We start from the raw sequence: 18,301 nt of genomic DNA on the forward strand, positions 1-18,301 counted from the left end.
TTGATTTAATGCATTCTTTGCTGGTTCTTTCTGCCAGGCAGGATTATATTTTCAAGAAAAAAGTAAACACAAATCACAAATCATTTCTTTGGATTTCCTGCCAAGACCTAATGGCATAAATAAATTCCAGAGTTCTTTTTAGAGCTCCTTCTAGCCTTCACATTAAGTTTCCATTGGGGAGGGTCTCCCCATTTTACACTAGCAGTTTATACCCATTTATTTAGCCATGGCTGAGATAGTGTAAAATATAACTTCATTTTTGTAAATGCCACTGCCATATTCAGATCAGTGAATCTGGCCCAAATAATTGTTCCTAGTAAACATAGAGGCAAATATCTTGATTCTTTTAGTTGGTTGCATCCATTTGTTCTAGTTTGGCTTTCAAAACATCTAATCCAGATTAACATGGAATTGACTATAAATGAATTCAAATCTTTATTTTGACTGGCAATACTCATTTTTGCAATAGAGTCAAGTCAATACCCTTTTGTATGGAGGTAGTTAATGAAGATGCGGAGAGAAACTAATCTAGGTCAAGATGAAGGTTCACTTTGACAGCAATTGTACCAAGATTACAGCTTCCATATAGCTTCATATTATATTTGGTTAAAAAGGTTTGAAGACACTCATTCCTGCTTGTGATGCTTTTCTTCACCAAAAATTAGTCTCCTTGTTGAATACATCTCATTTTCTTTCCCTGGTTTCTTCTACTCATGCTGCATTCCATGACAACAAAACAGCCTCAGCTTCCAGTATCTATACATTATAGAAATTATATATAGATATAATTGTACTGACTACATAAATATTAAGGAAATTGTTTCAGTACTGACTTTCATCCAGGGAGATGGGTGGTTTAGAAATAGGAAATAAACGGGGGTATACTGATCAGTATCAGATTTCATTTGAGGATTCTAGATGTTCATTTTCTGGACATTCGTGTAATCTATTTGATGTTTCAGATGTTCTATTGAAAAAGCGAAGTTGAAATCTGATACTGATCAGTATACCCCAATTCGTATTTGGTAATTGCAATCAGGAGGAGGTTGAATAGAAAAAACTAGAGACATCTGTCAATTTGACCCATATTCAGTTCAGTTTATCATTGATTGTATATAATCTCTTACTACTCAGGGCATGTCTGCCCCCCTTATTGTAACACTTTTTTCTCTGTTAATATAATTTCTTTTTTAAAAAAGAAATCATGCCTCATGATACACTTTCAAAAGATACCTGATAATAATACCCATTATGTCACTGTGTAAGCAGTGTAAATTGCTTGGTGCCTATGGAGTTCTCTTTCCCATCTAATTACTTTTTCAAAGATACCTTTTTCATTTATACAAAGAAAACTGACCTCCTGATTAGTTTCCATTTCTTCTTGTCTTGTCTTGTGGTGCTTTGGAAAATAGATTGATCCCATTTTCTTTGTGGCAGCCCATCATATATTGGAATTCTCATATGTTGTCACCCCCTAGTCCTTCTTTTCACTGGACTAGAGACATACCCAATTCCTGCAACCTGGTCTTCATTTGTTTTAGCCTCCAGCCCCCTAATCATCTTTGATGCTCTTTTCTGGATTCTTTCCAGTCTCAACATTTTTGTATATAATATGGTGACCAAAACTGGATGCAATATTCTTAAGGCTTTATAAAGCGGTACTAATATTTCATGTGATTTTGATTCTCTCTCTCTCTTAATGCAACCTAGGATTAGGTAAATATGAGCTGTTGGCTCATATTTAAGTGATTGTCCACTAGGATTCCAAGATACCTCTCACAGTTACCGCTATTGAACCAGGTTTCACTTAATCTGGACTTGTACACTTGGTTTTTCTTGCCTAAGTGTAAAACCTAACTTTTCTCTATGTTGAATTTCATTTTAACAGAATAATAGAGTTGGAAGCAATGGTGGGTTTCAAAAATTATTATTACCGGTTCTGGTGGGCATGGCAGGGGAAGGTTACTGCAAAATCCCCATTTCCTCCCAATCAGTTGGGACTTGGGAGGCAGAGAATAGATAGGGGTGGGGCCAGTCAGAATTTTTACTACTGGTTCTCCAAACTACTCAAAATTCTCCAGAACTAGTCAGAACCTGCTGAAACCCACCTCTGGTTGGAAGGGACCTTGTAGGTCATCTAGTCTAGTCCAATCCCTCGCCCAAGCAGGAGACCCTACACCATTTCTGACGGTTGGCAATCCAGCCTCTTCTTGAAAGCTTCCAGTGATGAAGTTCCCACAACTTCTGAATGCAAGCTGTTCCATTGGTTGATTGTTTTCACACAACATTTCTCCTTATTTCTAGGTTGAATCTCTCCTTGATCAGTTTCCATCCTTTATTCCTTGTCTAGCCTTCAGGTGCTTTGAAAAATAGTTTGACCCACTCCTCACTGTAACAGCCCCTCAGATACTGGAACACTGCTATCATGTCTCCCTTGGTCCTTCTCTTCACTAGACTAGCCATGCCGAATTCCTGTAACCGTTCTTCATATGTTTTAACCTCCAGTCCCCTAATCATCTTTGTTGCTCTTCTCTGCACTCTTTCTAAAATCTCAACATCTTTTTTATAGTATGGTGACCAAAACTGGATGTAGTATTTTAAGTGTGGTCTTACTAAGGCTTTATAGAGTGGTAGTAGCAGCTCACTTGATCTTGATTGAATCCCTCTGTTAATGCAATTTAGGATTGCATTAGCTCTTTTGGCTGCCGGTGCACATTTATTTATTTATTTATTTATTTATTATATTTGTATACCGCCCATCTCCCGAAAGACTCAGGGCGGTTCACAGCCAAAAAACAACAGAAAACATATAATACATATAAACAGCTAAAAGAATAGACAGTTAAATTCAATTGATGCCCTAAAACTTTTAAATACAAATTTAAAACCTCAATTAAACCCCTTTTTTAAAAATCCCAATTTAAAAACTACGTTCAAGCTAGTCCTGCTCTTCGAAACAGCAACGTCTTCAGCTCGCGGCGGAAGGACCTGAGATCGGGGAGTTGACGAAGCCCCAGAGGGAGCTCGTTCCAGAGGGTAGGGGCCCCCACAGAGAAGGCCCTCCCCCTAGAGGTCGCCAGCCGACATTGTTTAGCTGACGGTATCCGGAGGAGGCCCTCTCTGTGAGAGCGCACTGGTCGGACATTGTTGGATCGTATTTAATTGGTTGTCCACTGAGACTCCAAGATCCCTCTCACAGTTACTGCTATTAAGCCTGGTTTTTCCCAATCTAGTATCATCTGCAAATTTGATAAGTTCCCCTTCTATTCCCTCATCTAAATCATTTATGAAGATATTGAAGAGTAGTGGACCTTGTGGTACCTCGCTGCTTACTTCCCTCCATGTAGACGTAGTACAGTTAAGGATTATTTGTTGAGTATGGTTACAAATCCATCTGATGGTGATGCTATCTATCCCACTTTTTTCTAGCTTACCAAGAAGTAAGTATTTTGTTAGATATGGTCCAGTGTTCAAGTATGTCGAGATCCATCTGGATTTATCTTTAGTCTATCTTCTGGGTTGTTGGCTATTCCTGCCAGTTTAGTGTTGTCTGCAAATTTGATGAGTTCTCTTTCTATTCCCTCATCTAATTCATTTATGAAAATGTTGAAGGGTACTGGGCCTAAAACAGAACCTTGGGGTACCTCACTGCTTACTTGCTTCCATGTAAATCTAGTTGCATTAAGGACCACATGTTGAGTGAAGTTTGTCAGCCAGTTACAAATCCATCCACATATTTCTAGTTTACGAATAAATAGTTTGTGTTCTACTTTGTCAAATGCCGTACTGAAATCCAAGTATATAATATCCACTGCATTTCACTGGTCCACTAATTTAGTCACTTAATCAAAGAATGAAATAAGATTTGTTTGACATAATCTGTTTTTGACAAACCTGTATTAGCTTCTGGTTATAACTTTGCTTGCTTCTAGGTATTTTCATTAGGTATCCTCTACAGTTTACTTTTTTTTTTTTTACATTCCTCCCCACACAACATTGTTCACTCAAAACATAGAGTGTTTAGACTTTAGACATTTTAGACTTTTTATTTAAATTCATTGTGATTTAAGTTGAATTGTACTATATATTCATGCACCTTAGTTAATAAACAGGTGACAATTACTCTTGGCGTCATCTTACAGTTTTATAAATATTCCCAATGAAAAAAGTGAGTTTTGGCCATCTAGACAGGTTTTGCCAATGATGTCAGTAGGAGAAATAAAAACATGCTTAAGTTTCTGATTAAAATCTCTGGATTTGAAAAGATTGGAACTCTGCTAAATTGCAACCGACCTTTCTTTAAGAAAAACCAGCACTGAACAGAAGTATAAATACATTATTCTCAATTAAAGTTATAAATACATTGTTCTCAATTTGTATCATCTCAACTTTTTCCTGCCAGATTTGTAATGTGAAGAGATTGCAAATTAGGTTATCATGGCGTCTTCCTTTCTTTTAGGTCCTCTTAAACCTGTTGGGCTGCCTTTGCTGGGTGGACTTGCTAGCAGAGCTGTTGAATTCTCCATGATCCCATTCCAATTGCCTCTCCATGGAAGCTCTCAAGTAAATCCCATGAATTGTTAAAATGAATTCATCTGTCATCATCCCAGAGAAGCATGCAGTACTGTGAATGATTGTCAAACTGAGCAAGTCATTGCTGTACTAACTAAACAAAACTGCTTTGAAGAGCTAAACACTCAAACTCTTTTCTGAAGACTGCATTTAATTGAAATTGTTGAAAAATGGGCTAAGAGTTATTTCTGTTGATGCACAAATTAGTGACAAGCTTGCATATAGGATGGTGTCCGTGTTGTGAAGGATCTAAGGACTAGTTGGGACATGCCTATCAAAATATCTCAAGAATGCTAACCATTCCAATCATATGGTTGCATATTGGCTTCCAAATGTTATCCCCACCCCCAGTGAGTAATAGTACAATGGAACTTCTTTTCTCTTTATTTGTGACAAGTTGCATGCATGTTAAAGATAACCATCTTAAGATTCAACAAAGAAGACTAAAAGGGAATCCACCTTGCAGAATATATCAGAGCAAATTCAGAAACCTTGGCATTGCCTTATTTTTCGATTATGTGTTAAAAATGGCCTTTTAATTTGCAGAGTGTCCTAAAAACTGTCCCTCTGGTGGACAGCACAAATGATAATTTGTCCTTGAGGCCCTGTATTTTATCTGAAATAGGCTTACAGGAATAATGAGTTACCAGAGCAAGACAGGCATTAGAGTTCTGGAAAAAAAGAAGAGAAAACTAATATAAGACCTAGAGTCTAGAGAAACGTTTAGCACAGTTATGGATGAGGTTTCTCCAGCCTAAAGTTCAAGCCAAGAGATTCAGTGAGTTCAAATGAACATTATGATAACTTTCTCTTGGTATGTTGCAGCCTGTTTCTGCAGCAGGCAGTGGCAGCCTGTTTCTATTTCCAGATTTCTCTTGTTACGTAAGAGTTATACAAAGTATAAGATACAATCAGAAGGCACTAGATGTTTTTTAAATTATTTTGTCCTAGGTGTACGGATGCTGATGTGTACCACTTGAAACTTGTAGGGTTTATGAATGATATTTCTAGTAAGAAATTTGCCTCTACATCCAATTCCTAGTCATATTTTGTACTTTCTCTTGGTTAAATGGTACCCTTTGGTGGGTTGCACAAATCTCAAAAGAACTTAGCTTTGGAAAATATGGTTTAGGCACAAGGGAAGAAGGAATGTCACCACTGAGGAGGATGAAAGCTCTCTCTGTGGAGGATGAAAGTCTTCTCTCCAGAGACAGGCCTGCCAGACAGTCATCAGATGGCCAGTCAATTATAGAAAACTTCATTGGTGGTGTACTTTGCAGAGGTCTTACTTTTCTTTCCTGAGATATCTGCACAGACACATCAGAAAGACTAGAGCAATGCACATACATATTTCTTGGATAGTGTTTCTTTAGTATTGGAGTAAGGCAATCTACTTTTTGTTAACTTTGCTTAAGAAACTGACTTTTTATGTTCATGGCCAATTTTACAGTATGTAACCATAGGAGGCAAATTATTTTATGTTTATAAATTCATTTTCAAAGAACATTTTAAATGCCAGACTTTTAAGACTTTGCATAGATTCAATGTAAGGGGACCAGATGGATTGTATAGATTTACATTTGGCAAAAATATAACTTCAGGGCAAGCAATCTTATTGCACTTGTTTCTACAATATGTAATCCATGAGTGATACAAAATATTTGTACCATAAGATAAAAATATGCCAATATCAGCCCTTCAAGGTAAACCAGACTAGGAAACCAGAGTTATGAATACTAAATACTATTTTTGTTAGAAGGTTGCAGTAACATATTTTCAGTCTGAATGGACTTTCCCTCTCCATCTATCTTTTAGAGTAGAGTAGAGTAGAGTAGTAGAGAGGTTTTGTCTAAGACCAAATTGGGTATTTCTGTATACCTAGTTTAATTGGATATATCTAGTTTAATGAAATTGGATATGTCTAGTTTAATAACAAGAAGGACTGGGGTAATACGATAGCAGTGTTCCAATATCTAAGAGGCTCCCACAAAGAAGAGGAGCCAACCTATTCCCCAAAGCACCTGAAGGCAGGACAAGAAGCATTGCATGGAAACTAAACGAGAAGAGAAGCAACCTAGAACTAAGGAGAAATTTCCTGACAGAACAATTAACTAGTGGCATGACTTGCCTCCAGAAACTGTGGATGTTCCAACACTGGAAGTTTTTAAGAAGAGATTGGACAATCATTTGTTTGAAATAGTATAGGGTTTCCTGTTTGAGCAGGGGGTTGGACTAGAAGACCTCCAAGGTCCCTTCCAACATTGTTGTTTTGTTATTCAAATTACATTTGTACTTTAGACTCAGATTTCTTTTATCTGACCATTGCCTTGATTGTGGCTCATCTTCTTGGTCCTCAAGGTTATTCCTACTATGCATTCCAGTGAAAAAAGACAATTATGTTATCTGTCTAAACTAGCAATTCCTTGGTAGGGTTGCACTTGAGTATATCAGAAAAGTTCAACTCTTCCCTGCCAGGCCAAAATTGGCAAGAGGAGGATAATTTATGCTGGATGGGGAATTCTGGGAGTTGAAGTCCACACATCTTCAAGTTGCAAAGGTTGAGGAACACTGCTCTGTTTTAGCAGTGCATCTTTTTAGGCAAGAGGAGATTCGGTTTAGTTTGCATGATGCAGAAATAGACTTTGAAAGACACTGAGTGATTCTAAGGATATATTTGTTCATTTTGTTTTGAACTACTCGGCTCAAGGCATTACAAGTTGTCCTCGACTGATGACCACAATTGAGCCCAAAATTTCTATTGCTAAGCAAGACAGTTGTTAAGTGAGTTTCCTCCATTTTACAACCTTTCTTGCTCGTTAAGTGAAATACTGCAGTTGTTAAGTTAGTAAGTGAATTTGGCTTCCCTATTGACTTTGCTTCTTTTTTTTGTAAACAAGTTTTATTAAAAAATTTCTTTCATCATACATATTTTATGAACAGAGTGTTGACCTGGTCACATCATATACATTTTTTGTATATTACTCTTTTTAATCTATTCCAATCTTCCAATTTTTTCCATATTCATCTCTTTCATATAGTTCTTTATCACAAATTAATCATTTTTCACCATATCTTGTTATTTCAACTTCTACCATATTGTTCTTTTTTTTTCAAGTCCATTTTACATATTTCCAACTTCAGCCATATTCTTTTTCCATATTTCTTTGTCTTATCTTAATTTCTCTTAATACATAAACACTATCTGCCCTTAGTTCCTAATCTCTTACAATAACATCAATTAATTATCTTATTTCTCCATTACAGAATATATTTCTCAAAATCCCCATCCCACTTTTTAACATTTCAACTTTATCCCTTAAAATTAAATTAAATTAAAATTAAAATTGTCTTCAAAATTAAACCAAATTACCATTTCACAATTCATCTGCTATTCTGTTTTATTATAAACAATATACATCATCATATTCAAATCTTACATTAAAACCCTTTAATTTAATTGACCATCCACAATTAATAATATAGTTCCCTTAAATCTACTAATATTTATCTTATTTCCCTTCCTCCTTTCCACTGATTTTCCCTTCTTTAACCATTTTCTCTTGGTCTCTCCAAAATTCCACTTCTTAATAATTTTCTCCCCCTTCCCAACTCTCTTAACTTTTTATTTTTGTTTTTATATTTATTATATTTTTTCTTCTGACTCCTTTTTCTCACTTTTAGATATATTATTCGAATAGTTCTCCCCAAGTTTTCTCCTAATCTCTTTCTACTCTTTCCCTCTTTACCATCTGATTGAATCTTTTTGGGAGGCTGTTCCCCCCATCCACTCTTTTTTTGCCACTGTAAATCCCAGTGAAATCATCTAACTGCTTTTTGCATTCAATGAATTTGTCATTGTCCTGTTGCATCACCCATCCTCTGCGGAGCTTCAGTTGGCGGACAGATGGTCATACGTTTTCCTGCAAAATGTCTTGATAAACTCTGGAATTCATTTTCGCATCAATGACAACAATCTGTACAGATTTTCCCATCAATGACAACAATCTGTACAGGCCCTGAGGCAGCAAAGCAGCCCCAAACCATGATGCTCCCTCCGCCATGTTTTACAGTGGGGATGAGGTTTTGATGTTGGGGTGCTGTGCCTTTTTTTCTCCATACATAGTGTTGTGTGTTCTTCCCAAACAACTCAATTTTGGTTTCATCTGTCCACAGTATATTTTGCCAGTAGTGCTGTGGAACATCCAGGTGCTCTTTTGCAAACTTCAAACGTGCTGCAATATTATTTTTGGACAGCAATGGCTTCCTCCGTGGTGTCCTCCCATGTACTCCATTCTTGTTTAATGTTTTCCTTATTGTAGATGTGTCAACAAAAATGTTAGCATGTGCCAGAGATTTCTGTAGGTCTTTAGCTGACACTCTAGGATTCTTCTTTATCTCATGCAGCATTTTGCGCTGTGCTCTTGCAGTCATTTTTACAGGACGACCATGCCTAGGGAGAATAGCAACAGTGTTAAACTTTCTCCATTTGTAGACAGTCTGTCTTACTGTGGACACATGATCATCAAGGCTTTTGGAGATACTTTTGTAACCCTTTCCAGCTTCATGCAAGTCAACAATTCTTGATCATAGGTCTTCTGAGAGCTCTTTTCTGCGAGGCATCAGACAGTGCTTCTTGAAACCAGTAAACCCACAACAGGTGTGTGTTTTTAAAGGGCAGGACAGCTGTCAGCAACACATCCAATATCATCACACTGATTGGAGTCAGGTTTGGCTCACTCCTAGCTCCAATTAGCTCTGGAAGAAGTCATTAGGTTAGGGTCTCACATACTTTTTCCTCCCTGCACTGTGAATGTTTACATGTTATGTGCAATTAAACCATGGCAACATCTAATGTTTGTGTAGTATTAAGTTCAGCAGACTGTTCTTCTATTGTTGTGACTTAGATGACGTTCAGAGCACATTTTATGACCAATTCATGCAAAACTCCACGTAATCCCAAGGGATTCAAAGCTGTCAAAAATATTTAAATCCACATAAAAAGTACTTTTCCTCGGGTTCTTTTCTTTTATTATTTTTAGTTTCTCCAAATACAATTATAGATACAAAAACTTTCTTGGGCTTTAGTATTTTAGCCTCCTCTTTGTTCTTCTCCCTCCATAGAATTTCCCAAGGGCCAATTAGCTGCTCATTTCAGCTCCGGGACACCTTTTAATCCAATTTACCTGTGAGTTGGCCAATCACTCATCCGGTACCATCACTCTGTTCAAACACCGCTCCTGCACAAAACCTTAGTCCAGTTGCCCCAGCTTCAAAGCGGTCATTTTACAATAGCCACCACCCCGGTCCAAAGAGCTGCCTCCAACCTTTCGAGAAATTTGCCTGTTCCTCTTGGTCTTCCAAGACTCCTCTCCTTCTTCACCGTCCCTACAGGATGGTTCCAGTCCAAAGACCCCTCGACAGTGGTTTGTCCGGCTGGATTTTTGTGGAGCTCATAGGAGCCCTCTATTTTTCCAGCCGATCTCGCTGCAACGCTTCTGGTTCTCTCCATTGACTCTGCTTCTCAGAAGGTCAAAAAAAGTGATCACACAAGCCTAAGACACTGCAATTGTCATAGATATTAATCAGTTGTCAAGCGTCCAAATTTTGATCATGTGAATGGGGATGCTGCAACAGAAAGAAAAACGGTCATGTCACTTTTTTCAATGCTGTTGTAATTTCAAATGGTCATTAAATGAACTGTTGTAAGTCAAGGACTACCTGTATCTATCATAATATATGTATGTATGTATGTATGTATGTATGTATGTATGTATGTAGGTCTTTGGTTATTCGGGTTTTCTCCCGCGTAAAATTGGAAGTTTCTTGGCGATGTTTCGACGAAGTCTAATTCATCATCTTCAGGCTTCAGCTTCGTGCTTCTGGGAGCAATGTGTGATTGCAGCTGTTTCTTCCTTTTTAACTGCTAGTGGGGGTTTGAACTGATTGGTTGGGAGCTTGGCTGTGCTGATTGGATGGGGTTTTTTTGGTGCTCTGATTGGCTGGGGGTGTGTCCTGTTTGGGTGGGGGCTTGGTTGTGCTCAGATTAATCTGAGTTGCAGGGGGATTTGAGCTGGTGAGTTGCATTGCTGTTGTTTGGCTTCGTGTTTGTGGTTGTGCTACATCTTCATAGTGGGTGTCTGTCTGCTGTATGTATGGATTGGAGGGGTTTGAAATGGCTAATGTTGCAGCTGCGGTCTGGCTTCTGGTCCTTGGTCGTGCTTCTTGATCAGTGTGAGTTTGGGTCTGCTTTCTGGGTGGATGTGGTGGTGACATCCTGTGTGGACCTCGTGAGTGTGGGTCTGGTGTCATTCCTCGTGTTAGGGACTCGTTTGTCAATAAGGGCAGGTTTCCAAATGGCTGGTAGACGGGAGGTATCATCTCGTTTGTTCATGCTGTGTGGGCGTTTTTCTATCTCGATGGCTTCTCTGATTATTCTGTTGTTAAAGTGTTCAGTTTTGGCGATAGTTCTGGTATATATATATATATATATATATATATATACACAGTGGGGTAAAAAAGTATTTAGTCAGCCACCAGTTGTGCAAGTTCTCCCACTGAAAAAGATGAGAGGGGCCTGTAATTGTTATCATAGGTATACCTCAACTAGGAGAGACAACATGAGAAAACACATCCAGAAAATCACATTGTCTGATTTGTAATGAATTTATTTGCAAATTATGGTGGAAGCTTAAAACATACTTATTTATCTGCGCAGGACTGAGTTAGATTTTAAATTTACGGGTTTTAAATTGGGTTTTATTTTTATATTTTTTTAGTTATTGGGCTTTTAGAATAAGTTTTTTAATTGTTTTTTATGCTGTATTTGTGTGTTTTTAAGTGCCTGTTAACCGCCCTGAGTCCCTCGGGAGATAGGGCGGTATACAAATATGATTAAATAAATAAATAAAAATAAATAAATAAAATAAGTATTTGGTCACCAGCAAACAAGCAAGATTTCTGGCTCTCACAGACCTATAACTTCTACTTTAAGAGGCTCCTCTGTTCTCCCCTCATTACCTGTATTAATGGTACCTGTTTGAACTTGTTATCAGTATAAAAGACACCTGTCCACAACCTCAAACAGTCACACTCCAAACTCCACTATGGTGAAGACCAAAGAGCTGTCGAAGGACACCAGAAACAAAATTGTAGACCTGCACCAGGCTGGGAAGGCTGAATCTGCAACAGGCAAACAGCTTGGTGTGAAGAAATCAACTGTGGGAGGAATAATTAGAAAATGGAAGACATACAAGACCACTCATAATCTCCCTCGATCTGGGGCTCCATGCAAGATCTCACCCCGTGGGGTCAAAATGATCACAAGAACGGTGAGCAAATATCCCAGAACCACACAGGGGGACCTAGTGAATGACCTGCAGAGAGCTGGGACCAACGTAACAAAGGCTACCATCAGTAACACACTACACTGCCAGGGACTCAGATCCTGCAGTGCCAGACATGTCCCCCTGCTTAAGCCAGTACATGTCCGGGCCTGTCTGAAGTTTGCTAGAGAGCATTTGGATGATGCAGAAGAGGATTGGGAGAATGTCATATGGTCAGATGAAACCAAAGTAGAACTGTTTGGTAGAAACTCAACTCGTCGTGTTTGGAGGAGAGAGAATGCTGAGTTGCATCCAAAGAACACCATACCTACTGTGAAGCATGGGGGTGGCAACATCATGCTGTGGGACTGTTTCTCTGCAAAGGGACCAGGACGACTGATCCGTGTAAAGGAAAGAATGAATGGGGCCATGTATCGTGAGATTTTGAGTGCAAGCCTCCTTCCATCAGCAAGGGCATTGAAGATGAAACCTGGCTGGGTCTTTCAGCATGACAATGATCCTAGACACACCGCCTGGGCAATGAAGGAGTGGCTCCGTAAGAAGCATTTCAAGGTCCTGGAGTGGCCTAGCCAGTCACCAGATCTCAACCCCATAGAAAACCTTTGGAGGGAGTTGAAAGTCCATGTTGCCCAGCGACAGCCCCAAAACATCACTGCTCTAGAGGAGATCTGCATGGAGGAATGGGCCAACAAACCAGCAACAGTGTGTGAAAAACTTGTGAAGACGTACAGAAAACGTTTGACCTCTGTAATTGCCAACAAAGGATATATAACAAAGTATTGAGATCAACTTTTGATATTGACCAAATACTTATTTTCCACCATAATTTGCAAATAAATTCATTACAAATCAGACAATGTGATTTTCTGGATGTGTTTTCTCATGTTGTCTCTCCTAGTTGAGGTATACCTATGATAACAATTACAGGCCCCTCTCATCTTTTTCAGTGGGAGAACTTGCACAACTGGTGGCTGACTAAATACTTTTTTACCCCACTGTGTGTGTGTGTGTGTGTGTGTGTATATGTAGGTCTTTGGTTATTCGGGTTTTCTCCCGCGTAAAATCGGAAGTGTCTTGGCGACGTTTCGACGAAGTCTCATTCGTCATCTTCAGGCTTCAGCTTCGTGCTTCTGGGAGCAATGTGTGATTGCAGCTGTTTCTTCCTTTTTGGAAGCTGCAATCACACATTGCTCCCAGAAGCACGGCTGAAGCCTGAAGATGACGAATGAGACTTCGTCAAACGCCGCCAAGACACTTCCAATTTTACACGGAGAAAACCCAATAACCAAAGACCTACATACAAACACCCGCGAAAACCTCAGAAAACATATACATACATACATACATACATACATACATACATACATACATACATACATACATATATATATATATATATATATATATATATATATATATATATACATACATATAATATATATATATATACATACATATGCCTGGTTGGGCACGGAAGGGGGTGTTCCCCTTGTCGAGTTGTGTCCTCCGGGTTTCCGAGCATTTCATCAACCGAGAGCCCAAGGTAGGGGTGGCAGTTGTTATTAGGGAAGGTCTAGAACCGAGGGAGTCCACTGTACCTCAGATAGCCGGTTGTGAATCCCTCTTTGTGAGGTGGGGTCATGTCAGCCTCCGCTTTAATTTAGTGTATTTCTCCTACTAGATTATCTGACTATTTTATTACCTTGTTAAAAGTTTGCTCTACTGATTATCTTACATGCTTTATGGAGAAGGGGGGGGGGGAGGTTTTCACTGTTCCCAGCGTCGGCTGACATTGTATGTGGGGGAGAGGGGAAATGCCATTTTCAAAACCAGAAGTCTGCATTGTGTTGGCGCGTGAATGTAACGGCAGCTGCTGATTCCACATTCCATTCGGAAGATTGACAGAGGGAGAATATTGGAAGTGAAACTACACGTGGCTGAGGAGAAAGAAGACATTGGACTATTATTGTATGACCTCTAGTAGGGGGAGGGTTCAGGAGAGAATATGACTCTGGGGATTTGATTTACTTCCAGTTCCAGCTTTGCTTTCACCGCCTCCAGACTTGTATGATAAAGATTACCAAATTCTTCAACATGCTGAAGTTGGGTTTTTATTTTCTCAAACACTGATCTGGGGCAGGCTGACAGGTCATAGGAATCAGATGGGCTTGTTGATCACGTACCTGGCTCCTTGCTGTGTGACTACAGCCCTGCCCGAGTTGTTGGAGGTGCTTGCCGGAGTGGCGGTTGAGACCCCCCAGACTTATGGTCATGGGGGATTTCAACCTGCCATTGACCGGCTTGTCATCGACGGCAGCCCGGGAGTTCCAGACTTCCATGACGGCCTTGGACCTGATTCAAGTAATTGATGGCCCTATGCACATGGGGGGAGGCACACTGGACTTGATTTATATCTCTAGTCAGTGGTTAAATGATCTGGAATTAAGAGATTTAGTAACAGAACCTGTGTCATGGTCAGATCATTTTCTCCTTCGTCTGGACTTTCGGACCGCCACCCATCACCGCAGGGAGACGGAACCAATGCGTTGGTTCCGTCCCAGGTGCCTGATGGACCCTGAGAGGTTCCTGACGGAGCTTGGGCCGTTTCCTGAGGATCTGGCCCACGGCACGGCTGAAGAACTAGTCGTGGCCTGGGAGCAAGCCGCAGCTGGGGCTTTGGACCGTGTTGCGTCTTTGCGGCCTCTGACCCGGCGTAGGTCTCAACCGGCCCCTTGGTTCACTGAGGGGCTGAGGGAGATGAAACGCCGGCGAAGATGCCTAGAGAGTGCCTGGAGGTCCAACCATTCCGAAGCTGACCGGACACTAGTTAGGTCTTATTCTAAGACCTACCTAGTGGCAATGAGGGAGGCGAGGCATTCTTACGTTTCCACCCTCATTGCGTCGGCAGATAACTGCCCGGCCGCCCTGTTTCGGGTGACCCGCTCTCTCCTTCATCAGGAGGTGCGGGATGACCCCTTACAGGGACGTGCCGAGGAGTTTAGTGGTTATCTATAGATAAAATCGTTCAGCTCCGGGATGGTTTGGACCAAAATTGAAATGATCCAGGTGAGAGGGCGGAGACGCGTCTTGTTGAGATTGTTTGGGATGAGTTTGACCTTGTGGCTCTCGAGGACGTGGACAGGTTGTTGGGGAGGCTGCACGCCACCACGTGTTTATTGGACCCGTGCCCTTCCTGGTTGGTGCTGCCCACACAGGAGGTGACACGAGGCTGGCTCCGGGGGATCATTAATGCTTCTTTTCAGGAAGGGGTCTTTCCTGCCGCCTTGAAAGAGGCGGTGGTGAGTCCCCTCCTCAAGAAGCCTTCCCTGGACCCAGCTATTTTGGGAAATTATCGTCCAGTCTCCAACCTTCGCTTTGTTGCGAAGGTTGTAGAGAGTGTGGTGGCACGGCAGCTTCCCCGATACCTGGATGAAGCTGTCTGTCTAGACCCGTTCCAGTCCAGCTTCCGGCCCGGATATAGTACGGAGACAGCTTTGGTCGCGTTGGTGGATGATCTCTGGAGGGCCAGAGACAGGGGTTGTTCCTCTGCCCTGGTCCTATTAGATCTCTCAGTGGCTTTTGATACCATCGACCATGGTATCCTGCTGCACCGGTTGGAGGGGTTGGGAGTGGGAGGCACCGTTTATCGGTGGTTCTCCTCCTATCTCTCTGACTGGTCGCAGACGGTGTTGACAGGGGGCAGAGATCGACCGCGAGGCGCCTCACTTGTGGGGTGCCGCAGGGGTCGATTCTCTCGCCTCTCCTGTTCAACATCTATATGAAGCCGTTGGGCGAGATCATCAGTGGCTTTGGGGTGAGATACCAACTGTACGCTGATGATACGCAGCTGTACTTTTCCACCCCAGGCCACCCCAACGAAGCTGTTGAAGTGCTGTCCCGGTGCTTGGAAGCCGTACAGGTCTGGATGGGAAGAAACAGGCTCAAGCTCAATCCTTCCAAGACGGAGTGGCTGTGGATGCCGGCACCCCGGTACAGCTGCAGCTGATTGTTGGGGGCGAGTCATTGGCCCCAGTGGATAGGGTGCGCAACTTGGGTGTTCTCCTGGATGGACGGCTGTCGTTTGAAGATCATTTGACGGCCGTCTCCAGGAGAGCTTTTCACCAGGTTCGCCTGGTATGCCAGTTGCGCCCCTTCCTCGACCGGGATGCCTTATGCACGGTCACTCATGCTCTTGTTACCTCTCGCTTGGATTATTGCAATGCTCTCTACATGGGGCTCCCCTTGAAGTGCACTCGGAGGCTTCAGTTAGTCCAGAATGCAGCTGCGCGGGTTATAGAGGGAGCCACACGTGGCGCCCGTGTAACACCACTCCTGCGCAAACTGCACTGGCTGCCTGTGGCCTTTCGGGTGCACTTTAAGGTGTTGGTCACTACCTTTAAAGCACTCCATGGCTTAGGGCCTGGGTACTTACAGGACCGCCTCCCCCCGACCCGTACGCTCACACAGAGAGGGACTTCTCAGGGTGCCGTCCGCCAAGCAATGTCGGCGGGCGGCACCCAGGGGAAGAGCATTCTCTGTGGGGGCTCCTAATCTCTGGAATGAACTTCCCCCTGGCTTGCGCCAATTGCCTGACCTTCGGACCTTTCGCCGCGAGCTGAAGACGTATTTATTTACTTGCGCGGGGTTGGCTTAAATTTTAAATTCTAAATTTTAATTTTTTGGATGTATTTTAATGGGTTTTAAATTTAAATATGTTTTAAATTTTGGCCAATTTTATAATAAGTTTTTTAACTGTTTATTTTAAATTGTATTTTTTACTGTTTTTATTCTTGGCTGTACACCGCCCTGAGTCCTTCGGGAGAAGGGCGGTATAAAAATCTAATTAATAATAATAATAATAATAATAATAATAATAATAATAATAATAATAATAATAGATATATATATAAAATAATATATATATATTAGAACCATTGCAGCAGCTCTGTGGTCATGTGACCAAAATTCACCCGCTTGACAACTGGCATGTATTCATGACTGGTGCAGTGTCCAGAGTTATATGATCATCTTTTGCAACATTCTGACAAGCAAAGTCAATGGAAAAGCCAGATTCACTTAACAGCCATGTTATTAACTTACCAACTGCAGTGATTCACTTAACAACTGTGGCAAGAAAGTCATAAAATGGGGCAAAACTGTCTTGCTTAGCAATAGAAATTTTGGGCTCAATTGTGATTGAAAGTCAATGATTACCTTTAATTTCCAACACCTGTCTCTTGGCAGGGAGGAGGCATATCTATATATTTCTTCTGGTCACATTGCTGAGCAGCAGAACCTGGATGATAAGAGGGTCTGGAGACTAAACCATATGATGAATGATTGAGGGAACTAGGTAATAACTAGTTTAACAAAGAGAAGGATTCGTGGTGATGATAGCTGTCTTCCAGTATTTGAGGGGCTGTCATTGAAGTGGGTTGACCTATTCTCCAAAGCAAGACAAGAATCAACAGATGGAAATTTATAAAATTGAAATCCAATTTACTACTAAAGAGAAAATTCCTAACAATGGGAACAGTTAATCAGTAGAGTGGCTTACCTCCAGAAGTTGTGGATGCTTCATCACTGGAAGTTTTCAAGAAGAAATTAGACAGCCATTTGTCTGGAATGGGACGAGTTTTCCTGCTAATTTAGGGAGTTGTACTAGAATACCTCCAAGTTCTCATCCAACTGTTATCCTAGGTTCTATGTTCTAATTCCAAACTGATGGATTATATGCAATCATCTAAAGTGCAAAAGTCATTAAGTTCAATTACCTGTAGGTTTGAACTCTACTGCAGCATTCCCCAACCTTTCCGGGTTGTCGGCCTGGCATGGGGAGGGGTGAAGAGGGAAATGGTTTGGAGCTGTGAGTGCTAATGTCCACTGCTCTCGCAAGTTGGACTGTGCGTGTGTGCACCAGCCTGCCATTCTACTGAATAAGTTTTGACTTTGTCTAATGTTTTCTAATAAAAAGGAAACTCATTCCATGAGAGTCAATATAATAATTACTTTTTCTATTTCTTTGGTTCTATCATGGGTTTCAGTTGTGCAGTTGTATAGGCATACTATCTGATATCCCTGAATTAGCACTTGAATAACTGTCTATATATAGTTGATGTATTTATAGATGAGGCACCCAAACAAATCAGCAAAAACCAACTTACTGCTCACTTGTTCTCTCCTACAGAAGTTCAGCCATACCATGGGAAAGATATGAGGCTAGTTATTATTGAGGTATAATTAATAGAATTGCAAATTGAGCAATTGTCAAGCACCAGTTAAATTAGGAGATCCAGGCAGTTCAAATGGGTATAAAGATTTATTGCAAGCTTAAACATATCTACAGGAATCTGAAATACTACAAGAATCTGAAATACATGCAAATT

The 18,301-nt window shown here is 41.0% G+C and overlaps 1 protein-coding gene across 7 annotated transcripts in view; it reads left to right on the plus strand.

Moving 5' to 3' along the window:
• LCORL (ligand dependent nuclear receptor corepressor like) overlaps positions 1-18,301 on the plus strand; it is a 247,014-nt gene that overhangs the window by 194,780 nt on the left and 33,933 nt on the right. For 5 of the 7 annotated variants that reach the window (XM_058193332.1, XM_058193334.1, XM_058193335.1 and 2 more), the window contains one exon: positions 4,460-11,118. The exons of the other annotated variants lie outside the window; for them this stretch is intronic. In XM_058193332.1, coding sequence (XP_058049315.1) covers positions 4,460-4,584 — 125 coding nt within the window. In that variant the 3' untranslated portion in view covers positions 4,585-11,118. Of the gene's footprint in view, positions 1-4,459; positions 11,119-18,301 lie in introns of those variants that run through there. 7 annotated transcript variants of the gene reach the window in all.

This window comes from Ahaetulla prasina, chromosome 8 (genome assembly GCF_028640845.1).
Source record: "Ahaetulla prasina isolate Xishuangbanna chromosome 8, ASM2864084v1, whole genome shotgun sequence".
Lineage (NCBI taxonomy): Eukaryota > Metazoa > Chordata > Lepidosauria > Squamata > Colubridae > Ahaetulla > Ahaetulla prasina.